Genomic DNA, 26,751 nt, shown 5'->3' on the forward strand with positions numbered 1-26,751 from the left:
CAAATTGACAGTCGGCGGTGCTCCGCACGAAGGGCAACCGGCTAAATTATCATGAAGGAGGTCGGCAAAATCAAGTTGAGGAAATTCTTCATTGATAAACTAGATTTCTTACAAAAAGAGCCGATTGCTCTCGGAAGGAGGTCCTAGGGGGTACATTGCCCCGACTACTACTGCTGGCCCTAGGCTAAGATCCTATCTAGGGGCCGTTGCTGCCCTCGTCGTCGTCATCGCCGCCGTCGTCGGCGCTGCTCCCAGCCGGCTCGTGGTCGCTGCTGTAGCGACCACCGGCAGGACCCTCGTGGTCCTCGTCCTCCTCGTCAGCGTCGTCGTCGCCGTCGAAGTCGCTGAGGTTCCCAGGCCAGGGGCGGTGGCGCTTGGCCGGCGGCTCATCGGAGGAGCTGTCATCTTCTTCTTCCTCCTCCTTCTCCTCCTCCGCCTCCTCGGAGGAGGGGGCCCCGTCCCAGGGAAGGTGGTCTTCGTCGCTTTCCTCCACCGCTTCCGCATTGGTAAGGAAGCGGAGGTCGCTCTCCCCGTCGGTCAGGGACTTATCTTCCTCTGACCAGATGGAGAAGTTGTGGCTCGGCTCGTCCCCGGCCTCGATGGCGCGGCGGATATTGGCCGCATGGGCCTTCACCGGGTCCCACTCCGGCGTCGGCTCGCGGAAGGGAGAGGACTGCGCAGAAAGACCCGATGAAGAGGAAGAGGAGGAAGACATGGTGGCAGAGAAGGGTTTTTTGGGAGTGCTGATGCGAAGAGGATGAAGAAGAGTACTGTTCGATGCGGTTAAATAAAAGAAGGTGGAAGTTTAATTTCGAACAGTTCTCGAGGACGTGGTGCCAAAACTGTCAAATCGTGCAGAGAAGTTGAGAAGGCAAGTTATCATGATGAAAAACTCTGCGACGGTTCTGATCTACCACGACATGACCCAACGAGGAAAAACAGAGTGATTTTGGAATTATCAATTCCAAAACCAGGGGGGCATGTGTTATCACCCGAATTTGACCAAGTCAGAGGTGGGCCACGATCAAGATGGACTCGAAGATATATACATGGAAGAAATACGTGAATCGGCCTTTTATGCCAAGTTGGGCTTAATTGCCCGTGTATCTTAATATAGTAGATTGTGTATCAGTCTAGAAGTTAGAGTTTATCTCGTGCACGGTTTAGTGCACGCCCACATTAGAAAGTCCCCTGGACTATAAATATGTACCTAGGGTTTATGGAATAAACAACAACCAACGTTCAACCACAAACAAATCTCGGCGCATCGCCAACTCCTTCGTCTCGAGGGTTTCTACCGAGTAAGCATCATGCGCCTAGATCGCATCTTGCGATCTAGGCGACAAGCTCACTGCCCACGTTGTTCATGCGTTGCTCGTACCGAAGCGTTTTTGATGGCGAGCAACGTAGTTATCTTAGACATGTTAGGGTTAGCATTGTTCTTCGAATTACATGCTTTCGTAGTGCAACCCTTGCATGTCTAGCCGCCCTTACACCTATCTTAGGTGTAGGGGCGGCACCCGCTTGATCATAGTTTAGTAGATCCGATCCGTTACGGTTGCTCCTTGTTCTACAAGGATTAGTTTAATATCCGCAATAGTTAGGCCTTACAAAGGGGGAGGATCCGGCGGCACGTAGGGTGTCGTTCGTTGGCCCTAAGCGGGATGTTCCGGGGATCAACCTCGTGTTGGTTTTTAGGCCTTGTTTAGGATCGGCTACGATCACCGTGCGTGGCCGCGAGGCCCAACTCCGGAGTAGGACGATCCGATTATGCGGTGAAAACACTAGATCGTCGTAGATCTCATTAGCTTTATCTTGATCAAGCGGGACCACCATATATTCGGACACCCCGTCCGAATCATGGGTGGATCGGCTCTTTGAGCCGATTCACGGGATAACTCGAGAGCCGATCGAGGCTCGTATTTAATGTTTACGTGTGTGCCTCGCAGGGAAACTAAGTGAGGCATCATCCACACCTTCCCGACCAGGTATAGGTCGAGTGGCACGCCCTTGTGATAAACATCGGCGCGTGCGACCGGGAGGCTTTCGGCGTCGTCGCTCTGAGGGACTGGGGCCAGCCGCAGCCCTAGTTGTTCCCGGCTCTACGGTGTTGCCCGTCTCTGCCCGCCAGGGGGTTTCTGACGTCAACACAACGACCTTCTCTTTCTCTATTCTCTCTTGTCTAATCCATCAATATACTACTTGGCAATACTGACAGAAAGATGACGTCACCCCCATTGTCCTTAGGCCTAGAAATCCTACCGGGCCTAGCAAAAGCCCAAACCAAACCCTTGATGGGCCAGGAAATCAAAACAGAATCGTGAATGGAAAGGAGCCTGAAAGGAAAGCGAGATCGAATCGCATCGTAGGGCAACCTCTCTCTCCTCTCTCCCGGCCGTCACAATAAGAGACGAGTCCACCACCAATCCATCTCTCCTCTCCACTCCCATCCAGCAACAGCGCAACGCAAATACGCACGAGCAATCAGCGCCGACCCATCCTCTCGCGGCGGCGCGGCGGCGGTGGCTGCTGCAGCGGCGGCGGATTCCAGTTCAGATCTTGCCCAGCAGATCTAGGGTTTCTCTCCCTCGACTCACCAATGGCTTCGGCGGCGGCGGCGGCGGCGAATCAAGTAAGTCCGGACTCCCTCCCCGCTGCCTTCATGTGCATACTCTCTTTTCTTGTACTGGGACTGGGTGCACTGCAAAACCCTAGCCCAAACCCCTGCGCCCTCGCCTCGCGTGCTCGGATCGGCGACTGATGTTCAGATTGGATTTGGCAGGTGGGGACGTACTTCCTCCGCAACTACTACAACCTGCTGCAGCAGAACCCCGATGTCGTCCACCAGTTTTACAACGAGGCCAGCACCATGATCCGCGTCGACGACGTCACCGGAATCAGCACCACCGCCAACTCTATGATGGTATGCGTCTGTCGATCAATCTACCTATTATGTTCACTGCTGTATCTGCCCTATGCAAGGCATATTCGTTTACGCACGCTGCTTCTGCGACTGATGTGGAACAAAAAAAAAAGACTGCTTTGACCAATAGTAGCAGCTCAATGTGGGCATGCCTGTAGCTCTTGTCTTCAATTCAATCAAGATTGTATCTTGCCATATCTTCTCATTGGTTTGTCCTGTACGCGTAGCTGAAGTACGTGTTTGTCGCTTTGTTCGTCGGTCGCCTGAGCCGAGGCTACTATTAGCATCGCTTTTTGCCCCCTCTGCCTAGTAGCAGTTTAATGTGGGCATACACATGTAGCTCTTAGCTTAAAATTCAGTCAAATATTGTATCTTGCCATATCTTGTCATTGGTTTGTCCTGTACGCATAGCTGAATTTACGTTTGTCGCTTTGTTCGTCTGTCGCCTGAGTTGAGTCTACTATTAGCATCGCCTTTTGGTCCTGCTGCCGAGTGGAGTTTACGTGTTGCTGCTGTTTTGTTGCCTCACTATGCCGGCTGATGCCGCCAGATACACTTGTTGCCCCTGAGTCAACTATATGCCACTTTGCGGCTACTTATGTCTCATGCGTCTTTCCTCTGCAACTTACTTGGCTACTTGTTTACCTGCAGGACATTCATTCACTCATCATGTCCCTCAATTTCACCCAAATCGAGATTAAAACTGCCAACTTTACCAACTCATGGGGAGATGGGGTGATTGTTATGGTCTCTGGTCTTGTACAGACCAAAGAGTACATCAACCAACGGAAATTTATCCAGACGTTTTTCCTTGCACCTCAGGAGAAAGGTTACTTTGTTCTCAATGATTATTTCCACTTTGTTGACCAAGAACAAGTGCAACCTGCACAGGGGATTCCTCAGGAAAACTTTGAGACCAACTTGGCGTCGACCGTCCAGACCAGTAAGATTTATTCTCCAAATTAAGCATCTAAAAATCCCAGCTTTACATTTTAATAATGCTATTACGCTCCAACCATTTCTTGCTTGTTCCTTACATTTTAATTAATCTTTGTTGTTTCATGCTACTATTACGTTCCCAAACATGCTATATCTGCTCAGTGTTGCCTGTGTATATGTTACTTTATCTGTTCCCGTTTCTCTGTTATTTTGTTTCATTAACTTCAGAGAAGATTTTGGTAACTTTTTTCCAGTGGCACCCACAAATAAGCTGCACTGCTTTGTGCTCACTCAGGCAATTTATCATGTTCAATATATATGGACAAAAATGGAATTTGATTGTTTCGATGATTACTGATGATTTCAAATTCTAATGCTTCCATGGAGAAACATTAGTGTTTCCCGTGAATCATGTTCCTGGTCTTGTTTTGCTACTTGCCGCTTCAGGCAATTTATCATGTTTAATCTCTATGGACAATAAACGAAATGATGATATCAATAGTATACAAGATAATCACTGATGGTTCCACATTCTAATGCTTTCATGGAGAAACATCATTGTCTTCCATGAATCATGTTTAATGGAAGTGTTCATGGTTTGCCTGCAGGTCCAGAGTACATTCATGAAGAAGAAAGTCAAACAACACAATATGCTGTTCCAATGCCATCTGAAGAAAATGATGCCGTTGACAACTATGCTTACTCTGAGCCACCACAGCAAGTCGTTTCTCATTCGGACAACTGGGGAGATGAACCTCTTCCAGAGGAACCAGTTTCTTCCTTTTCAAATGGAATGGCAGTGGCACCAGAAGAGCCAGTGCAACAACTACCTGTGCAGGCTCCTCACGTAGAGGAACCTGTTGGGGAGCCCGTAAAGAAGACCTATGCTTCCATTGTATGTGTGACTTCCCTTATTTTGCTATGCATTGTGTATGGACATCTAGTTGACACATGTTTAAAACAATGGCTATGACTCATGCAGCTAAGAAGCGCGAAAGCCCCACCTCCGGTCCCTGTGGCCCAGGCTGTACCTGTGAACAAACCTCGCCCTGCAACCGAGTCAAACCAGGCAGCACCGGTTATGACTTCATCGATGGCAGCAGATAAGCCCAAATCTGATTACTATGGGGAAGCCCATGAGGAAGAAGGTTGGACTTTACTTTAAGCCTACATAATTTTCCTTCTCTGAATTGTGTCATACATTTACTGATTCGCATCTTCATTGTTATAAAAAACAGAGAGCAGATCTGTTTATGTTGGGAATGTACCATCAAATGTACTGGAGGCTGATCTTGAGAATGAGTTTAAGAAGTTTGGCCAGCTCATTCCTGAAGGCGTTGCTATTAGAAGCCGCAAGGTTTGCTATTATGCATTTGTGGAATAGATTTGTTATAAAAAACAGAGCAGATTTGTTTATTTCCGTAAGATGAATATCTATCTTTCAGATGATTCATATTTGTGTGGAATTTGCAGGAAACTGGTGGCTACTATGCTTTTGTGGAATTCGAGGAACTCAGTGGTGTCCACAATGCATTACGGGTAATTGTTAATAGAAAATTCACATCAGATTGTTGCATACACTTCAATTTTTGCGTGTGGTAAAAAAATCATGTTATTTTTCTTGGTACACTAAGTTTGTTGCAGCTGTCATACTGCTAAAGTTTGTCAACTGGTTTGTTGCCTTTAGTTGTGTCGTGGCAGTATTTAGCTTCCATTCAATCAATAGTAGTGCTGATTGTTATCATAGTGCCACTGGTCATTCTAATATCGTGTTGGTTTGTTTCAGGCTTCACCACTTGAAATAAATGGGCGGCAGATATATGTGGAGGAGCGGAAGCCTAACAGTGGAATAAGAGGAGGAAGTAAGTTGATTTCTTTTTTCAGTAGTCAGTTTGTGCTTTGATGGCATCTTCCCTTTCTTATTGCTTTGACCAGTAATGTTAATAAAATGGTGGTACTGGCTATAAGTGGAAATCCTTAAAGCTGCCTGTTCTGTTGTTGATGTTGAGCATGTTTACACTTGGCAGGAAGGGGTGGCAGAGGAGGTCGCTTTGGTGGCAGCAGTGGCGGCGGTGGAGGTGCCCGAGGATACGCCAGAGGCGACGAGTACAACAACAACAGTAGCCGTGGGAGGTCGAACGGCTACCAGCGTGCCCCTCACGGCGAGAGGGGCATACTAGGGGCGAGGAACTGATGTTCCTTTCCTCTTTAGAAGAGGAAAATCATAAGAGGTTTTGATCTGTGGGAGGGAGCAGGAGAGGTCCAAAACTTGACTATTGGAGCGCTCCATTCCGTTAGGCTGCGTTTGCGGTTTTGGGGTTTTGGCTTCTTGAGTTTGTCACAGCAAGTGAACGTCATGCTGTCTGTTCGTACCAACTATCGATAGATGCTTAATGTTGCTATTGCTGCCTTCTCGTTTATGTTAGAAAGATGTTTTTTGTGTGGTTCCTCATCTATCTGCGTGTGATGTTGCTTGTGGTCGTGCATCTTTGCCTAAGCAGTTCTGCCGTCCCAACAAAAGACTGCAACACCACAGATGCTGCTATGACCGACTTGCTGCCATCTATGAAGATTGTTTTTGGGTTGGATACTAGATGGTCCCTGATGTATCATTTGATCAGCTTTGTTGGCTTGCCTGGCGCGTTATCTAGTCGCTGCCCTGGCCAGGAACAACCTCCTGTGATGTCGTTTCAGGTGTGTGTCTGTTCGTACCAGCTATGCTGTATTTTCTGTGGTTCCTCATCTATCTTAGCATCGTATTGTTTGAGTGAGTGCTGATAATTGTGCAACCTCACCGTACCCATTTTCAACAGCTTACCAGAAGCCATCCGGTTCCCAAGCATTCTCTCCCCGTCTGAACAGTAGATGTCTTCTATAATCCGTCCAAAGGCATTCTCACCGTCTCAACTCTCGCAGAGAATAGTATGGTATGACCGGTGGCTGCAGCTGCCGCTATCTGAGATATCAGTTTATCAGATTCCCTGGATGATCACAGAGGCATCATTCAATTTTTTTTGTGACCGCAAAGCACACAACATAGAATTGATTGAAAACATCCTCAAACTTCTCATTAAGATTTGTTCAACACAGATGATGGGAAATACAACTTTCCGGTTGGACATGGCAATATATAATGAAGCATATACCAAACAAATTAAAACAATGCCGATATGAAACGAAAATTACAAATTTCATTGAAAAGTGTCCCTTTTTATATTATTTTCCTTCTATTCCAGATCCCTTCTTGATTTTTATTTTGTATTTTTGGGAACTTGATGTGGAGAGCACATTTTGATGTGAATATATATATAATATAACATGATAGTTTAACATTGTTGAGATATCGCCATTCTAACTTTACTATCGCCATGTCATCTAAAGAATGCTATCCACTGCCTACTTCCCAGCCTAACATTCTCTTTATCTGCTCGCATTTGTCGTTCCGTTCCCAGCTCACTGTTCTAATCCATACCAATGCTACCAGCTTTCCACCATTCCTCCGCAACAAAGACCTGCTGTCTGCCATCTGGAGTGTTCGTTCCTAACCTGGCAATCCTGGTGGATATCATACAGACAATAGAGTAGCAAGCATCTGACCGGCCTTGAATCATATGGGGCGATTTACACAAAAATAACCCAAAAGTGGAAGAAAAGCACAGACTGACCCTCTGGCGAAACTATTTCACCAATCTAACCCTTTTGTGTGGCGCCCCTCTCAAAGGCGCCACACGTGCCCATGTGGCGCCTCTAGCTCACGGCGCCACAAACCCATCCGACGTGGCCCGTCGACGCCGAGCTGGTGACCCCGATCCGACGTGGCGGCACGAGTGGCGCCGCTCCGGCCGGCGCCACACTTTGAAAGTGTGGCGCCCCGGGAAGGGCGCCACACATTGACTTAAGTTTGGGCGCGCGCGCGCCCAGCCTCGACCCTTCTTCTTTCTTTCTCTTCTTCTCTTCCTCCTCCCCAACCCGGTTCTCTCTCTCCTCCCTCTCCCCCACCAAATCCACCACCAAATCGTCGGATCTGTCCGTGGAGATCGTTCCCCATCCATTTGTCAAGGTAATCTCCTTCAAATCTTCTCCATTCATCCACTAATTTCATAGATCGGGCTAGATTTGGACATGAACCCTAGACATGTTTTTTTTTCTTTTGTGCACTCTATATTGTATTGTTTGTGTTGGAGATGGTAGCCTCATGTATGCATGTGTTTCAACCATAGATGTGTAGAAATCTACATAAGAAATTTCACATGTATGTGTATGAACTCTATGTATGTATGTGTATGTATGTGTATGAACCCACATGTATGGCTAGTATTTGTGATGGAGTAACTCATATTTGTTAGTTGAATGGATCGTAATATGGTTCAAAAATGTAAACATGTAGGATGGCCGGTGCGGTGGACGGGGAAGGGGCGGCCGCCGCGGTCTCGCGCCCCCCGGGCCGGGGAAGGGGCCGCCGCGGTGGAGCAGCAAGGGCCCCACGATCACCGTCACCTGCATCCTCATCGTCTTCGCATGACGAACGTTGCTTCGAGTTCCTCCTCCGCATCGACGACGACCCACTCGGCATCAAGCGGCTACCGGACAAGTTCGCCGAGTTCGTCGACGGCGTCGAGCCGGCGCACTTGCGGCCTACGGGAGGCTAGCTGCAGCCTCGCCGCTGGCCCGTGGAGGTTCTCGTTCGACGGGCAGGGCAAGATGTACCCGCACACGGGGTGGGACAAGTTCGCCCGTGACCTCCAACTCCGAGCCCGGCTGCCGGCTCACCTTCCGTACGAGGGGACGGCGAGATGATCGTCAAGGTATTCGACGACACCGCCTGCCGTGTGCACTACCCCCACACCGGCGAATCCGGCTCCGACACCGATAGTTAGAACGTCGAGTGTTGTCAACTCTATCTTCGTTGCTTCGTGTTGTTTGAATTCTATCTTAAATTGTATGAAACTATGTGCTACGATGTTAGGTATGATGATGTTATGTCGATGATGTGTGTACGAAATGGCTGTTGATATGATGTGTGTATGATATAGCTTCGACATGATGGCAGTTTTGTTGGAATATGGTAGGATTTTCCATGGTTTTAACACATGTCAATGAGTGGCGCCCTTCCCATCGGCGCCACATTGCACAGTGTGGCGCCCGTGGCATCGGCGCCACACATGCATGTCTAATTGCACAAAACATACTGTAAGACAAATCGTCTGGGACTTAGCCGTTTTGGCGACCCTCTTTGTGTGGCGCCGATGCCATGGGCGCCACACAAAGATGGTCGCCAAAACGGCTAAGTCCCGCACGATTTGTCTTACAGTATGTTTTGGGTCCAATAGTTCATATAAGTTGGCATGTGTGGCGCCGATGCCACGGGCGCCACACAAGCACCTCGTGGCGCCGAGTGGGAAGGGCGCCACACAAAGAGGTCGCCAAAACGGCTAAGGACTTATCGTCCGGAGCCCACGGATGTTTTCGACCCAATAGTTCATATAAGTTGGCACGTGTGGCGCCGATGCCACGGACGCCACACTTGCATGTGTGGCGCCAGGGGGAAGGGCGCCACACATTGACTTGTGTTAAAACCATGAAAAATCCTACCATATTCCAACAGTTTTGACAACAAGAACATTGCACTGAATATGTACCACACATTGACACAAGCATAATGGTTCAAATGACAAATAAGGTTCGACGACATCAAGGTTTGAATTACAATAAGGTTCAACGACACGAAGGTTCGAGAAGATCAAGGTTCAGACAACATAAAGGTTCGACAACAAGAACATAGCCAAAGGGACATCACTGCGTCGCAAAGGCTCCCTCCCCCCTTGCCTTCTTCTTCTTAGCTTCTTCAGCCAATTCTTCCTTCTCTCTTAAGTCACGAGCCAACTGAACGACCGAATCGAAGAAGTGGTGGCGCTCCTCCGTCTTTGCAGCTTCCGCTTGAGCTCTCTCCTCCTTGAAGAAGTGGTGAGCGGGTTATTGTAGTCGACACGTCTAGTGCGTGCCGCTGTTAGCAAGTGGGAGCAAGCCAAATGAAGCAAAGAGGGCCTCCTACATGTGCATTCACATGTCTTTAGGGACACACGGAAAGCCCGGCCTCCGTGTTGGACACCACCTTGTGTGGTGCCTCCCGGCTCATTCACTTGGTAAACCCGATCAACATTATCATAACATGTAGCCGTTTGGGAGTCGGCCTTCCTCGCTCGAAAATCCATGAACTCTTGAACCTTCTTTGGGAACTCGGCATTCAAAGCAATTTCCTTCTCCGTTTCATCGGTGTAGTTACGAAATAGACATTCAACTTCTCGAATGTGTATTGAATGATTGCCGTCACGGGCAATGCACGGACACCCTTCAAAACATTGTTGAAGCACTCGGCCATGTTGCTTGTCATTTGGCCATATCTCCTCCCATCCTCATCATAAGCTCTCGCCCACTTTGAGTTAAATACGAGGTGTCTATGAAGAAACTCTTGACCACCCGCGTTGAGGTCTTTGTGCTTCAGCAAGCCGTTGTATAGGTTTGCGAAGCGGCGCTCCGAATAAGCGAGGCAACAATCTTGAAGAAGGTCAGACAACTCTTTGCTCTTGCATGCCCGGTAGAAGTTCGCACAAAAATGCCTCATGCACCATCGGTGATGCAAGGGAGCATGCCCGGGAATTGGAACCTCCACCGCATTGAGAATTCCTTGATGACGATCGGAGATGACACACACTTCCTTTGAGGGTGGTATGACCCTCGTCCTCAATATATGGAAAAACCATTGCCAATTATCATTGTTCTCAATCTCTACCAATGCAAAAGCCAATGGTACTAAACGGTTGCTTGCATCACTTGCTATTGCCACCAATAGTGTGCCCTTGTATTGACCGGTCAAGAAGGTACCATCCACGGCTATGATGGGCCTACAATGTTCGAATGCCCTCGTGCATTGTCTGGAATGACCAAAATGCACGGTGAAATACCCTCACTCTTTTACCATCATGCAATGTCATTTTGGTTGCGGAAGGCTCGACCACATGCACCATGCCCGGGTTAGTTGCGGCCATCGCTAACAACAACCTAGGGATACGGTTGTATGCTTCCTCCCAATCACCGTACAACATCTTGAATGCGGCTTGTTTGGCCTTCCATGCCTTCCCGTACTTGACGTCGTAGGCAAACCGGGATTTGACCGTATCTTGCACGGACCTAATGCTCATGATAGGAAGTGATGATATCTCCGCCGAGAGCTTGTATGCAATGAACTCGGATGTGAGTTGACGGTGGTCCGGCTGTGCATCCTTGCCATCAAGCTTCGGTCCCCGGCACATGTGAGTGGCTACACAACTTGTTATGTGCCAAGAGGGCCCTTTTTTGAAAGGTCGTGCACGGACAACCCATGGGCACCTTTTATCCACACATTTTAGCGTGTACCGCTTCTTCAAGTCCGAGTGAACAACGATGTAAGGGCGATGATGCTTAATGGAGAACTCCTTCAACCATATCTTCAATTCCAAGAATGTATCAAACGTTAGCCCTTTAGAGATCATAGCCGTCCTACCATCCACATCTCTCTTGGATAGTGGCCTAGCTCCAAGAAGTAAACTTTTGCCACCATCAACCACGGCTCCATCCGCAAGACTAACATCACGGAACAATGGTACCCGGATATCCCGTCCGGTTACCTTCTTGAAGATCTCGGCTCTTTCGGCTTCCTTAGCCGTGAAGCCATCCTCGTCAACCTCCTCTTCGGGTCCATCATCATCCGAGTCCGACGCATAGCATCGGGAATAAGGAATGGAGTGGTCCATCTCCTCTTGCGTCCAATATTTATCCAAATCACCCACATTGTTGCCATTCATCTCGAAACAATCATCACCATCTTCGTGCTCATCATACTTATTATCCAACGGAGGTTGTTGGGCAATGGGAGATTGGACAATGGGAAATTGAGTGGCCTCTTCTTGGCTCATGGGTGGAGGAGTCCTCTCTCGAACGGGGGAGGAGGGCCGGTTAAGGTCAAGCTCGATACGAGCCTCAACCGTCTTGGTTGCAAACAACCCCAAAGCCTTATCTTGTGACCCGGCCACCGTCTCCTTGTAAATGGACCAACGTTGCTCGGAGTAGATACGAATTATCTTCCAACGGGTGTGCATTCCAAACCCCACATTATGCCTTCCCTCTAGCTCAATACCATCATTTGGCTCATTCCAATTCAACTCAACCCTAACTTGTGCTACCACCTCCGCAAAGCTAGGGCTAACGTCAAACACCAAGTCAACCTCTTCCGGGTCCGGCTCTATGTTTCCCTTCAAGTAAGCATCCTTGTCCACATGATGAACATGAACAATTCTTTCCATCCCCCTAGCATAATGGGAACAACACATACACACATGTGTTCATTAGATACCATAATCAACATAATCTACCCATACAAACTAGCACACTACCATTTCTTCTACTTCAACAACCCTAACATCCAACCAAATCCATCTCCACCCTCAAATCAACCAAATCCACATCTAGGGTTTCACATATAGATTGGAGCAAATACACAAAATCAATGGATGAAAAGAGGGGAAACGGAGGAGATTACCTCAAGCAACGAGTTGGGAACGATCTCCACGGACAGATCTGACGATTTGGTGGTTGATTTGGTGGGGGGAGAGAGGGGAGAGAGAAAACCGGGCGCCTTTGGAGGAGAGAAGAGGAACAGAGGAAGAAAGAAAGACCTGTGTCGGGCTGGGCGCGCGCGCGCCAAACTTAAGTCAATGTGTGGCGCCCGGGCGCCACACTTCAAGAGTGGCGCCGGCCGGAGCGGCGCCACTCGTCGCTGCCACGTCGGATCGGGGTCACCAGGCTCAGCGTCGACGGGCCACGTCGGATGGGTGTGTGGCGCCAGAGCCAGGGGCGCCACATGGGCATGTGTGGCGCCCTTGAGAGGGGCGCCACACAAAAGGGTTAGTTCCGTGAAATAGTTTCGCCAGAGGGTCAGTCTGTGCTTTTCTTCCACTTTTGGGTTATTTTTGTGTAAATCGCCATCATATGGCACCACCTCTTGTGATGTCGTTTCAGGTGTGTGTGTGTGTGTGCTCGTAGTTTTTTTTTCTGTTGTTCCTCATCTATGTTAGCATCGTGTTGCTTGTGCCTCAGTGAGTGGTGATAATTGTGCAGCCTCACCGTACGCATTTTGATAGCTTACCAGAAGCTACCCAGTTCCAAATCCAAGCATTCTCTCCCCGGCTCCGAACTGTGGTCAGTGCTCCGTCCCAAAAGCCAAAGCATTCTCACTGTCTCAACAAAAGACAATAGAGTGCTAGCCTGGTATGACCGGTGGATGCAGCTGCCGCTGCTGCCATCTATGAAACTGTTTATGGTCCGATGATCCCTGAGATATCATTTTATCAGATCCCATGGATGATCACCGAGGCATCATTGGTTTTTTGTGACCACGGCCCCTAAGCACAGAACATAGAATTGACAGAAAACCGGTGCCTCAAACTTCTCATTAAGATTTGATGAACACAGATGATGGAAAATGGTGTCACCCAACAATGCTGTCCACTGCCCACAACAATGCAACCTTCGGGTTAGACATGGCAATATATAATGAAGCATACCGCACAAATTCAAACAACACCGATATGTTTATATCAAAGAGAAACGAAAATGATAAATTTCATTGGAAAGTGTCTTTTTTTTCCTTTTCCTTTTTTCCGGATTCCTTATTGAACAGATTCTGTATTTTCTGGAACTTATGTGGGGATCACATTTTGATATGAAATTATATACAGTACAACATATAGTTTTAATATTGTTGCGATGTAAACATTATTATCTCAATAATTTTTACAGACATCTGCGCCACCATTCTAACTTCAGTATTGCCGTGTTATCTAAAGAATTAGACCAACTTCCTCCTTCCCAGCCTAACATTCTCTTAATCTGCTCGCATTTGCCTCTCCATTCCCAGCTCACCGTTCTAATCCAGACCAATGCTACCAGCATTCCACCATTCCTCCGCAACACAGCTGCTCTGTCATCTGGAGAGCTTGCCTACGACTACGGGGATCAGTTTCAAGGATGATCCCTAGCTTCCTAACCTGGCAATCCTGGTGGATATCATACAGATAACAGAGTAGCAAGCATCTGATCGGCCTTGAATCACATGGCACATTCCATAGCTAACAAGCATCTGACCGGCCTTGAATCAGATACAAAGGAATGAATGAAATGCATCTCTAAATCTCTAATAGACGCCACAAGAATGCTGCAGTATAGTTCAAGACAAGACAACCTCTAGATATTCAGATAGTACCAATCCAAAGCATGCTCAGTCTATACAAAAGACAGTAGAGTCCTAGCCTGGTATGACCGGTGGATGCAGCTGCCGGTGCTGCCATCTACTACCTCCGTAACAATTTAATTGTCGCAAATTTGGCTTGTATCTAGCAAAATCCGAGTCAATTAATTTGGAACAGGAGTATGAAGCAGTTTATGGTCCAATGATCCCTGAGATATCATTTTATCAGATTCCCTGGATGATCACCTAGGCATCATTGCATTTTTTGTGACCCCAACCCCTAAGCACAGAACATAGAATTGATGGAAAACCAACTTCTCACTAAGATTTGATGAACAACGATGATGGAAAATTGTGTCACACAACAATGCTGTCCACTGCCCACTACAATACAACCTTCCCTCTTGAACAGATTTTGTATATTTTGGAACTTGATGTGGGAATCACATTTTGATATGAAATTATATACAGTACAACACATAGTTTAATATTGTTGTGATGCAAACATTATCTCGATAAATTTTACAGACATCTGAGCCGCAATTCTAACTTCACTATCACCGTGTTATCTAAAGAGTAAGACCAACTGCCTCCTTCCCAGCCTAACATTCTCTTCATCTGCTCGCATTTGCCGCTCTGTTGCAACCTCACCATTCTAATCCAGACCAATGCTACCAGCTTTCCACCATTCCTCCGCAACAGAGCTGCTGTCTGCCATCTGGAGTGTTTGCCTACGAGGATCAGTTTCAAGGATGATCCCTAGCTTCCTAACCATCCTGGTGGATATCATACAGATAATAGAGTAGCAAGCTAGCTCTAAATCGTACTAAGATCGGCCTGGAATCAGATGGCACATTCCATAGCTAATAACAAGCATCTGATCGGCCTTGAATCAGATACAAAGGAATGAACGAAATGCATCTCTAAATCTCTAATAGACACCACAAAATGCTGCAGTATAGTTGAACAAGACAAGACACAACCTCGAGATATTCAGATAGTACCAAGCAGAAGCAGTTTAGCATAGCACACATCATACCACAAACTCTTTCCTCTCAATAACATAGGCTACTGATAAAATTCTCGACAACTTTATGATGATGATAACACGAAAAGAACCGCAGCAGCGGCGGCGGCGGCGGCTACGGCGGAGACGGAAGAAACCATTCGGAGCCGACGGAGGAGAAGCGGGCGGAGTTTATTTGGCGAGGGACGGCGCGCCGAGGAGCGCCTGCTGCTGGAGGTCGAGGTCGACCATCTGCTGCTCGCGGTCCATCTCGATGATGAGCGGCACCACCAGCACGAGGAAGGTCGTCCCGGCGATCCACGCCGCCTTGCCCGTGCTCCGCAGCAGCTTGCCCGCCACCGCCGCCGCGTCGCGCCCGTGCTGCGCCACCGCCGACCGCGAGATCGCGGCCAGCACGCCGCCCGAGTCGCCGCCGCCGCCGCGCTTGCTCACAGCAGAGGAGGACGACGCCATGGCTTTGATCTGGAGTGGAGGATTCGGTTGTGGAGTCGAGCTGCGATGACCGAGCTAGGGTTTGCTTCCCGTCCATTTCCCTTCCAGAACGGCCTTTTATTGGACCCGTGAGGTTACTGGGCCGTCTATGGGCCCATGGAGGCCCAATTTGATTCCCAGGCCCATGTCGTGGCAGTACTAGTGTCAGTCAGTCAGCAGCCAGTCACGGCACTCGCACCGCTCCGCCGACGCGTCGCCTTCGTCTTCCTCCGGACAGACTCCACCTCGAAAACCCCGGCCTTCCCTCCCCGACCTCGCGCCAGCCGACAATGGACCGTACCATTCGCTGATACCATCCCCTTCCTCCGCGCGTGCAGGTATACGCCGACGATCCTCTCTCTAGGAATCAAAAGTTTCTACTTTCCCTCTTTATCTTTACGCGCATTCCCCTCCCCCCTTCCCTCTCTGGATGATGTTCTTTTGGTACAATCTGATGCCGAGTGGGATCACTTCCCTTCAAAGATTAGGGTTTCCAGTATTCACCCCCCCGAGCCGATGCAAAATCGGGCATTTTTCCTCTTTCTCTAGGGTTTCCCAAACGGAACCTACAGTTAATGCGCAGCTTATTATCATCTGTCGCTGCGCTGGGATGTTTCGGTTCGGAGGAAACTCCGCGGAGCTTGGCTAGTTTCTTGGTTCGCGGACGGACCCCTCTAGCAGAGCTAGATTTGTATTTTGTGCAAACCTACCCGCTGTATTTTGAACCTGTTCGAACTGCTGGTTTCGTTCTTGTAATGGAACCGGGGAGGCCACGGCCAGGCCACCCCGTGAATCTACAAACAATAATAATGTGCGGCTTACTCACAAATACATCTACTTTTGTATTAGGATGGTTTGCTCCTGTGTCCTCAACTTACTCTTTCTTCTTCCTGCCCTGCCCTTTGCAGCATTAGCAGTGAGACTGACTAGGAGTGACCCCTGAATCTCTTCACTGAAGGCCATGAGTTCCAACAAGGAGAGGGGCCTTAAGGCCTGGAATGCCATGAAGGCTCTCGGCTTCACCAAGACGAAGGTCGGCAAGGTTGTCAAGCGCCTCTTCAAGCTCTTTGACGACAACTGGGAACCAATTGAGGAGGACAACTACCGCATCCTCATCGATGCCATGCTCGAGGACGGAAGCAACGAACCGATGCCCGCAACAACCTCTCAGGTACGTACAAATGCCTCCTTTCAGTTTTGCGTACCACCCTACCTTAACCAAGGTTCAAGAAAGCGTTAAGCGTAATTGGTGCGGTGGCCTTCCGCTTAGCGATTCAGCGCGCATAAGCGGCGCTTTTTTTTTTTCGCTTAAGCGTTTATGCAATCGATGCGGAAGGCTTCCGCATTGCGCTTCAGCGCGCATAAGCGACGCTTTTTTTCCGCTTTCCTCAACCTTGACCTTAACTACTGCTTGATTCTGAGACTTCACAATTTCTTGATTGCATCAGGGGGTGGATGAGGATCCGGCTGCTCTCTCGCATCAGGGGATGAATGAGGATTCTGGGCCTCACAGCTCAACATGGGCCAGGCAAGAGTACCAACACCCTCACTCTTCTGCTTCTGCTAGTCGGTATGACGTAGATGTCAGTGACAATGAAAGCTCCCTCATCAAGAGACCCAGAATGAGCTCGGCTGATCGTGTGCATGGACGGGCGCTGCAACCCGCCAGTCAAGCAATTATGGCTTTGCCAGCAGTGCACCAATCTGGTGGCCATGGAGAACCTTCTGCTCGTGTCACCCGCAGTAAGGATAAAGATTTGCTGCTTGAAAGTCCCCAAGGTGTTCTCCTCTTAGAAGAGTCCAAGCCTGAATCTGAATTTGATGTTCGAGCTGCTTCTGTTGACAAGCGTCTCAACATCGGAGGTATACATTTTCTTCTTGACTCGTCTCACCATTATAGCCAACAATACTCCCAATTCTAGAAGTGTTCGCTTTTTAAAGAACATGCTGGAGGTACTCATGATTTTGTGTAAGTTTTGCTTTAGTTATAGTTGAAATTATATTTCACACATCAAATGTTTGTATGTTCTGGAAATCAAACCGACTTCCTTGCTACTACCAAATTGCTTGCCTTTGCTTGCTTGCTCGCTTTCTTCCCTTTTTTGGACTAGTAATCATGTACATACAGTGCACGTGTTGACTAATACTCTATTACAATAGTACATTTTAGGAAAGCAATGCACGCAGTGAGTATAACTAAAACTGAAAAGTTTGAAATCATTGAGAAAATAGAACACGAAAACGGTTCCATGGATTCAGCGAAGCAATTAATTATTTTCAAAGGAGTTTGATTGTCTTTTTTTAGGGAGAGGCCCAGGGACTGTTTAATTTAGCTGGATATAATAGTACCTCTATTTTTACATATTAAAACTGGATCCAGTTTTAGCAACCTTTTTAACAACAATGTCGCAGCACCCCCATTAATGTCGCTAGTTAATAAATTGTCGAACCCAACTGTGCCAAGCAAGCGGAAATAAAGAGGAAGTACATAGTCATCAAATCACAAGTTTGTACATTTTAGCAAAGCAATGCACGCAGTGAGTAACTAAAACTGAAAAGTTTGAAATCATTAAATAAATAGAACACGAAAACGGTTCCATGGATTCAGCGAAGCAATTAATTATTTTCAAAGGAGTTTGAGTGTGTTTTTTTAGGGAGAGACCCAGTGACTGTTTAATTTAGCTGGATATAATAGTTGCTCTATTTTTACATATTAAAACTGGATCCAGTTTTAGCAACTTTTTTTAACAACAATGTCGCAGTACCCCCATTAATGTCGCCGGTTAATTAAGTGTCGAGCTCAACTGTGGCAAGCAAGTGGAAATAGAAGAGGAAGTACATAGCCATATATTCAGTTGATCTGAGAACCAAGAATAAAACGAGCACAACATCCATATCTCTTGTTTCCTCTTTTGTTTGCCAGTCTCACAATTTCTTCTTGCCTTGTCTCACCATTATAGCCAATGCTCCCAATTCTAGAAGTGTTTGCTTTTTAAAGAACATGCTAGAGGTACTCATGCTTTTGTGTAAGTTTTGCTTTAGTTATAGATGAAACTGTATTTCACACATCAAATGTTTGTATGTTCTGGAAATCAAACCGACTTTCCTTGATACTACCAAATTGCTTCCCTTTGCTTACTCGTTTTCTTCCCTTTTTTGGATTAGTAATCATGTACATGCAGTGCACGTGTTGACTAATACTCTATTGCAGTATATTAGCGAAGCAATGCATGTAGTGAGTATATAGCTAAAACTAAATTTTTGAAATCATTGAAAAAATAGAATATGAAAACGGTTCCGTGGATTCAACGAAGCAATTCATTATTTATCTAAGGAGTTTGAGTGTCTTTTTTAGGGAGAGACCCAGGGACTGTTAATATTAATTTAGCTGGATATAATAGTAGCTCTATTTTTACATGTTAAAACTGGATCCAGTTTTAACTACCTTTTTTAACAACAATGTAGCAGTACCCCCATTAATATCACCAGTTAATAAAGTGTCGAACTCAACTGTGGCAAGCAAGCGGAAATAAAGAGGAACTACATAGTCATCAAATCGCAAGTTTTTTTTTTGAAACTGAAAATCACAAGTTTGTAGCTGATATGTGGAAATCATATATTCAGTTGATCTGAGAGCCAAGAATAAAACGATCACAACATCCATATATCTTGTTTCCTCTTTCGCTTGCCAGTCAGATTGACCTCAATAAACACGAACTTGTTAGTTCCTAGCATCATAGACTTATTCACCATTTATGCCACATGCTTCCTAGCTTCCATCCTTTATACATGTATGTTATCCATATATACGTCATAGACTATCCATGAATCAGAATGCTAACTAAAGCTCACAATGCTCCTAAGCCAAATTAACAAATGATCAACAACACTTCTGTCTCCGACAAACTCTGTACAAATGAAGAGCACGTAAATAAGAATCAGAGCAGTTGTACTGAAATACTCTTATCCAAATGATGTTATGGTTTTGAAAATTCTTTCTTATAAACTGAAGCACTGGAAAGTGTTGCTCGTCTCATAGTCACCTCTACCGACATGCAAATTGAGCCGTGTCAGTGCTGCATAATACCAAGCTGTCACTGCAGGTTCTTCCCCTCCGACCGCAGCTTATGTATGCATAACACGAACAGCGTCGACTGAGGTTGCGGTCGGTCGTCTGGGGCCTTATCAGGGCAGCAACACGGGGACCTGGGAGCGAGAGAGGAGTGGGCACCGCAGCGGCACACACACTCAGAGAGAGGGGGATAAGGCGTGGTGGCATCGGCACTAGCGGGAGGGAGTGGGCGGTTCGGCTGGTACCTCGGTGCAGCAGCGACGCTGGGATGGGAGGAAGGGAGGGAGGGGAAACTGTGGCACTGGGACGGCGTGAGAGTGGGTGGCTGCATCTAGCATAGGAACGTGCGAGGGGTCGTATGAGGGGATTTGTTGTGATTAGAGACTTCGTCCTCTGTTAAGGATGTAATTAATGCAGATCATTGAATCCGGGTGGTTTGACAATCAGGATATTTTGGGTTAACCTCAACTCGTGCTTTTAATAGTAGTTGTGAGGATATGCAATTCTGATGATCAATCTCAATTTGCTATGAATTTCTGTTGGCAATGTTCTCGTTCTGATTTGACCTACTGTATTTGCTTAATAAAAACTTCAATAGGTGGGAAGAACATGCTAATTAAACATGGTAAAACAAGGGGCATGTTGACTTCTGGCGCTGATGCTAGAGTTAGCATAGTTAACCACAATCAAAATCTGGACAGCAGCCAACATGCCGTCAAGAATGGGGTGGGATCTACTGTTCAAAATAATAATCAGCAGGAACCTTCTGTCGAATTTGATGTAGCTTCATCCACTATGGGTGAGGTGAAGATGTCATTGAAATGCAAGTTTGACCCTTCAGAGGTCTGCATTAATTTGGACGAGGTCTTCAAAATGATCGAGGATAGATGTCTCCGCTCATATAAGACCCTTCCTCCTGATTTTTCAATTGGCAAAATGATGAATGAGGTATGCCAACATGTTGCAGAGTATGGTGCTGCGCTTTCTAAAGTTCAAAGCAATGGTGGCAGCTCGCAAGAAGAGGCCGTGGCACCTTTTGTGAAGCCGCTTGCGTGTCAGCGTGCTGCTAATGGTATTGTTTTCCCAGGATCATCAGCACCTGAATCCTCAGGACCCAGCTTTCAGAATTGGGTTGTTCCTTATGAGTCCGAGTTACCTTCTGAACAAAGGCCACTCCATGACGTTGCTGACATTTCAAAGGGAGAAGAACGGGTTAGAATACCCATTAAAAATGACTTCACTGATGAGAGCTGCCCGCCATTGTTTTACTACATCAGAAAGAATCTCGTCTTCCAAAGTGCTTATGTCAACACCTCACTCGCACGGATTGGTGGTGATAATTGCTGTGCAGGTTGTTCAGGCAACTGCTTATTAGCACCACTTCCATGTGCCTGTGCAAGGTCAACTGCAGATGACTTTGCATATACACCGGAGGGCCTGCTTAGGACATCATTCATTGACGAGTGTATTGCTGTTAATCAGTTCCCAGAAAAACATAACAAGTTCTACTGTGAAGCTTGCCCTATTGAAAGATACAAGACTGAGGCCTTACCAGATCCATGCAAAGGTCATCTTGCCAGAAGATTCATTAAAGAGTGCTGGAGTAAATGTGGCTGTGATATGCAATGCGGAAACCGTGTGGTTCAGCGGGGGATAACATGCAATCTGCAGGTAATATTATACATCAGTACTTCAGTAGTTTGTTTACCGTCATTGTACACTTGGAGTAGTGGTCACTAGCATACCTTCATTTATTTACATGTTAATACGTTTCTTGTGAATACTAGCAAGTAGATCTTTCATTTTCTTCCCTTCACTTAGGTTTCTTCCTTGTAGCATGGATATGAGCTTATCCTTATTCCATGATTCAGGTGTTTTTCACAAGTGAAGGGAAGGGCTGGGGGCTACGCACACAGGATGGGCTGCCGAAAGGGGCTTTCATCTGCGAGTATGTTGGAGAGATACTAACAAGTTCTGAACTACATGGAAGAATCGTTGAGAACGCCAAAAATGGCAAGCATTTGCATCAACTGCTCCTTGACGCAAGTTGGGGTTCTCAAGGGGCACCAAGAGATGAGGAAGCTCTATGCATCGACCCGACATTTTATGGAAATGTTGGGCGATTTGTCAACCACAGGTAGCTGATTGTTTTCTCACTTACGGAGTATTTGTTTATTAACCTGGCAACCTTGTGTATTCATATAGATCTGTACCTAATTTGCATCCGATACTAATGCTCTGCCATATAGATGCCATGATGCAAATTTAGTTCTCATCCCGGTTGAAGTTGAGACTCCTGATCATCGCTATTATCATGTAAGTCTTTTTTTTTGGCAATAGACACTGATTTCTTTGTCAAGGGAGATTTGTTTGTAGCTAGGTTCATTGACTAAACTGATGTTCCCCTCCCTATTAACGCAGCTTGCATTGTTCACCGCCAAGAAAGTCGAGGCTTCTGAGGAGTTAACATGGGTAAGTGTTTGTGTAATTTTTTCAACACTAGTGCATAAAAACTAGCTGTCACCATTTGGTGATACCCTTAATGATGATACACTGCTGAAGTTTTCATCCCGGTACAATGTAAGTAGCTTGTTTCACGAGGAAACATGGGTAGCTGACCCCATCATTAGAGGTGGTCACCAAATTCAATGGTTTAACCAATGAGTTTCGCTTAAATCGTTGTTCACGTAAAGTAGTGATGTTTCAGGGGCCTTATTTCACATGCCTTACTAGATAAAAAGTAATGTTACTGGTAGCCTGTTGACCAGCACTCGAAACATCAAATTCTCCAAGTATATAGCTGAAAGGAAATAAGAAGATTCGCCTTGTCAGAGATTTATATATTTTTGTTGCGAGTAACCTTTGCTCTGAATTCTGATTCCAGGACTATGGCATCGACTTTGATGCTAGTGATAGCACCGATCGGGCATTCCGTTGCATGTGTGGAAGTCAGTACTGCCGCGATCGTAAGAATTCAAGTATGTCACCCTTCATTTACTGCTTAAAACTCGGAATATATTTGGTGGCTGGGTGGTCACTTATTTTTCAGGCGCTTGGAATCATGTGGTACATATGGACGATGTTTTTTGCAGGGAAGAGGGCCAGAGCAGCTGCAAGTCGAAACTAGGGAGTGGCTGGGTCAAGAGGAGGTGAAGAAGAGGACTTTTGCTGGCAGAAGCAGCAGGAGGTAGTTTGGTTGTCTTCGATGGTTGTGTAGATAGATGCCTGTGGCCGGTACCGTTTACTGCAGCAGCAGCAGGAGCAGCTAAGATTGCTGGGTCATATTTTGGGGCTGGGGGTGAAGCGATGATCTGCAGAGCAAGTGCGTGCTACTGTTGTCAGTCCGGCAAGACCATGCTAGGAAAGTGTTAAAACTTATGTGCAACCTTTGTTACCTACCTACTACTATTGCAAACTTATCTGCAACCTTCTTCTCTAGCTAAACTGAGCTGATTCTGCATCTGCATCTTGTCCCAGTTTTAGTTTTTCTAGCTGTCATCCTTGGTGTTTCGCAGTTGATTTTGCTTTCGTTGGAAGGGCCATTGGTTCCTGGACCAATTGGCACTCTACTCACAGTCGCTATCTGGGCTTGGTTGAATCGACTTAAGGATGACGTGGCAGAGAAATGGGTGAAAAGGCCAATGGATGAGGACGTGGCGGCATGGCATAGGCCCTCCGTTCCTGCCCAGGAACTCCTCATCTCCTTACAACTGGAGCCAGCCAGTAGAGACTAGAGTCTAGAGAGAGAGGCTGCCTTGGCTTTGGCTGGCCACCAGCGGTCCGTCATCGTCTTGGCTTGGCTCCGTCTCCACCACATCCCTCCTCTCTTCCTCGTCTCCTCTCGTTCTTGCTCATTCCCTTCCACTCTCTGCACAGCACAGAGCAGCACAGCACAGAAGGGGAAGGATGGCTGCCTCCGTGTCATCCGGGCTGCGAGCTCTTCCGACGTGGTCGAGCTCTGTCTCCGGTGACGACCACCTGGCCATGTCGTCGGTGTCGATGCGGCCCCGGTCGGCACGGCCTCTTCGGACACCCACGAGGATGGGCAACGTAAACGAGGGCAAGGGCATCTTCGCGCCCCTGGTGGTGGTGACGCGCAACATCGTCGGACGCAAGCGCTTCAACCAGCTCAGGGGGAAGGCCATCGCGCTGCACTCCCAGGTACATCTTCCTTCTTGAGTTTCGCTGCTACCCAAGCTTAATAGCAAGCATTAGTGACCTGACATGGAAGCTTAATACCAAAATCAAACAGGTGATCACCGAGTTCTGCAAGACCATCGGCGCCGACCCGAAGCAGAGGCAGGGATTGATCCGGCTCGCCAAGAAGAACGGAGAGAAGCTTGGATTCCTTGCCTGACTCCCCCTTCCCCTCTTATCTTCTTCTCTACTAGCACAAGGGAATTATCGACTACTCTTCTATCCTTCCTTGGAGTTGGAGATGCATATTCATGTATACTAGTTTTCTGTTCTGGAGACGGAGCAACTACTTGAAGCAACACTGAGTTCAGTTAACTTTTCAGTTCAAACTGGATGGATGGATAGATGATGTATTCTCTACGGAGTAGCAGCATACATATATATCATGTTTATCTGCGTCCACGTATTTATGAAATGCAATGGTACTAGATAAAATCATATGTGTATATGTTTTGAACAAGTTCTGAATGCAAATGGGGGCTTCCTTTACTGCCAACTCTTTTTTCTCTTGAAACTCCTTCACTGACGCCATCTCGGCCTGCTGTTTCTGCTCAGGCCTTCCCTCTTTTTCCTGATACCGCCATCGCCCTTGGCAGCAGCAGGTGCACCTGCACGGCGCCTCCAGCCATGTCCGCCGCTGCTTCCGCTTCCTGGATCAGAGTGTTGATCACCGCTTTCCATTTCCGCGGAGCTCACACTCGTCGTGTCTGTACCACTTTGGTCACTGATCACAGGGATAGGGTTCATCTTGTCCTGCAAAAATTCCGGCAAGGCACTCTCATCATCATCTTCCTCTTCATCTTCTTGTGGATCACATGGAGTTGCTTCCATGGCAGCGCCTGAACCTCCTAACCCGTTCAGGCTATCACCATGGACGTCTATGGGTATGTTGGCCACCAGCAACTTATGCTTCTCTGAATCAAGGACGTTTGTCCCTATTGGACTCCCTGGCGACACGCCATCTTCGGTGCCGCCCTCAGCTGCACCACCATCATCCTCAATGCTCACAAACTCATCTGAGGACTTGCCATCACCACCGGAGTCACACAGGGCATGAGAACCGGCATGTTCACCGCTCCATGTTTCAGGCGCGTCGCCTGAACCGGTGACACTGTCATCGATTCTGTTATCGATCTCCTCCTCGCTTTCTTGAGCACTCGTCGTCATGCTAACTCCTCCAGCTTTCAACACATCTTCTTCACTGTCAGCAACATCTTCTTGTGAAGTGGAACTATTTACTCCATCCCCTGTTAGTGCTTGGACCGCTCGTTTGGCGGCATCAGTAGCCCATGCCTCCTCATGGATGGCACCACTACTGCATACATAGTAGAAACAGTTAAACGCGAAAAAATCATGTATCAATTTCTCTGGATTGGCAGCATAGAATTAGGAAATCAAGCTCCGATTTAGTCTTACCTGCTCATACTCTGTTCCAAAGATGACACCTTCTCTTCTGCTTTGCTAAGCAAGTCCAGTGCAGAGGTTCTGATACTGTCGGAGGAAAAACCACAAAACTGTGCAACTTGTAGTAGGAAATTAACATCTAACTGGATCTGCATATATACAATACAGTAAGAGCACATTATCCCTGAGACAGAGCTGCAAATGTCTGAATGGATACCAAACCAAAGCAGCACCCAGTTGGCTTAACTGACCTGGTGAAGTAGTGTGTCCTTGGGAAGATTGTTCTGCGCGTGATGGAAGATCCATGTATCTAGGTTGTTGTGAAGCCAGATAATGATGGCCTCCATCAGCTGCTGCAGCAGTTTTCTCATGGTTCCGTCCTTGCCGGCTAAGATGACACCATACAGATCACTCAGCCGCCTCAACCGTAGGAACACCACCTGGAATGCAGAGCAAGGCATTGTGCCGCCTTGTACATCATGTGTTCTTGATCTGTCCTGCAGACTGGACATGGTGTCTCGTATGAACTGCTGGCAGAACTGTGTCCATACTTGGCCGGACGCTTCCTTGATGAACAGGGTCAGACCATCGAGCTCGGTCTGCGCGGCCTGATTCGACGATGTTTGGTTGTTGTTGCTCATGAAGATGCCGTGGGCGATGATGGGGAACAGGGAGACCAGCGTCGTGCAGTTGATGAGGAAGGAGAGCTGCCACATGTACTGCTGCTGCTGGTCGACTACATCCACGGCTAGGACGGAGTGCGTGTATTCTCTGAACAACCCGGACAGGAGCTGCAGAACTGAACTCTTCATCCCAAGACGCAGCAATGGGGATACGTCCTCTACGACCTCCTGCATCAATGTGGCGAATTTCCTTCCGCTGGCTGTGAGCAGGCAGTGCTCGGTTTCTCGACCGTTTGCTGGTAGAGGAGATGGTGTTCTTCTCCGTAGGATTCCTGACATGAGGAACTTCCCCAGCACCCACGCGTCGGAGGAAACCAGCAGCCTGACGACCTTCTTCAGATGCTTGGTATACGTCGCGAGCACCTTCTCCATGCAAGGCCTGATCAACGCCAAGATGTCTTCCTCCGGGACGACGGTTCTGAGCATGGAAGAGTAGGAGACGGCGCAGTTGGCGGCCTCGGTCGCCAGTGCCAGCCCGTCGCCGGACCCGGCTTCTGATATGGACCCGACGTACTCGCGGAACGCGGCGATGAAGTCCTCGATCTCTTCCCTCGCCCACCGGCTCAGCTCGGGAGACGGTTGGCCCCGCCCGTGCAGAGCCACGAAGCTCCTCGACGCCTCGAGCACGGAGGAGAACACCGTGCACGCCAGCTCCTTGATGTAGTTCCTGTGTGATGACGACGAGCACCTCAGCTCGTCCACGCGCCGGAGGGCGTCCAAGCGGTAGAACTTGAAGAGGAGGTGGTTGGCCCG

The 26,751-nt window shown here is 47.7% G+C and overlaps 4 protein-coding genes across 4 annotated transcripts; 3 read left to right on the plus strand and 1 right to left on the minus strand.

Moving 5' to 3' along the window:
• Positions 1-2,433: 2,433 nt before the first annotated feature.
• On the plus strand, positions 2,434-6,282 carry LOC124669656 (nuclear transport factor 2-like). The gene is made up of 9 exons (XM_047206255.1): positions 2,434-2,632; positions 2,783-2,923; positions 3,575-3,866; positions 4,471-4,757; positions 4,845-5,010; positions 5,101-5,219; positions 5,336-5,401; positions 5,649-5,724; positions 5,890-6,282. The coding sequence occupies exons 1-9, from the start codon at positions 2,600-2,602 to the stop codon at positions 6,054-6,056; spliced, it is 1,347 nt and encodes a 448-aa protein (XP_047062211.1). The 5' UTR covers positions 2,434-2,599; the 3' UTR covers positions 6,057-6,282.
• Positions 6,283-15,283: 9,001 nt separating this feature from the next.
• On the minus strand, positions 15,284-15,636 carry LOC124669552 (mitochondrial import receptor subunit TOM9-2-like). Its single transcript, XM_047206172.1, has one exon. The coding sequence runs from the start codon at positions 15,622-15,624 to the stop codon at positions 15,343-15,345; it is 282 nt and encodes a 93-aa protein (XP_047062128.1). The 5' UTR covers positions 15,625-15,636; the 3' UTR covers positions 15,284-15,342.
• A 292-nt stretch (positions 15,637-15,928) lies between these two features.
• Positions 15,929-23,105, plus strand: LOC124681964 (probable inactive histone-lysine N-methyltransferase SUVR2). The gene is made up of 9 exons (XM_047216738.1): positions 15,929-15,980; positions 16,551-16,813; positions 17,091-17,505; positions 20,313-21,385; positions 21,586-21,851; positions 21,964-22,030; positions 22,136-22,186; positions 22,599-22,692; positions 22,807-23,105. The coding sequence occupies exons 2-9, from the start codon at positions 16,604-16,606 to the stop codon at positions 22,839-22,841; spliced, it is 2,211 nt and encodes a 736-aa protein (XP_047072694.1). The 5' UTR covers positions 15,929-15,980; positions 16,551-16,603; the 3' UTR covers positions 22,842-23,105.
• A 354-nt stretch (positions 23,106-23,459) lies between these two features.
• On the plus strand, positions 23,460-24,307 carry LOC124669763 (protein PROTON GRADIENT REGULATION 5, chloroplastic-like). The gene is made up of 2 exons (XM_047206338.1): positions 23,460-23,875; positions 23,967-24,307. The coding sequence occupies exons 1-2, from the start codon at positions 23,621-23,623 to the stop codon at positions 24,069-24,071; spliced, it is 360 nt and encodes a 119-aa protein (XP_047062294.1). The 5' UTR covers positions 23,460-23,620; the 3' UTR covers positions 24,072-24,307.
• Positions 24,308-26,751: the final 2,444 nt, after the last annotated feature.

This window comes from Lolium rigidum, chromosome 1 (assembly GCF_022539505.1).
Source record: "Lolium rigidum isolate FL_2022 chromosome 1, APGP_CSIRO_Lrig_0.1, whole genome shotgun sequence".
Taxonomy (NCBI): Eukaryota; Viridiplantae; Streptophyta; class Magnoliopsida; order Poales; family Poaceae; genus Lolium; species Lolium rigidum.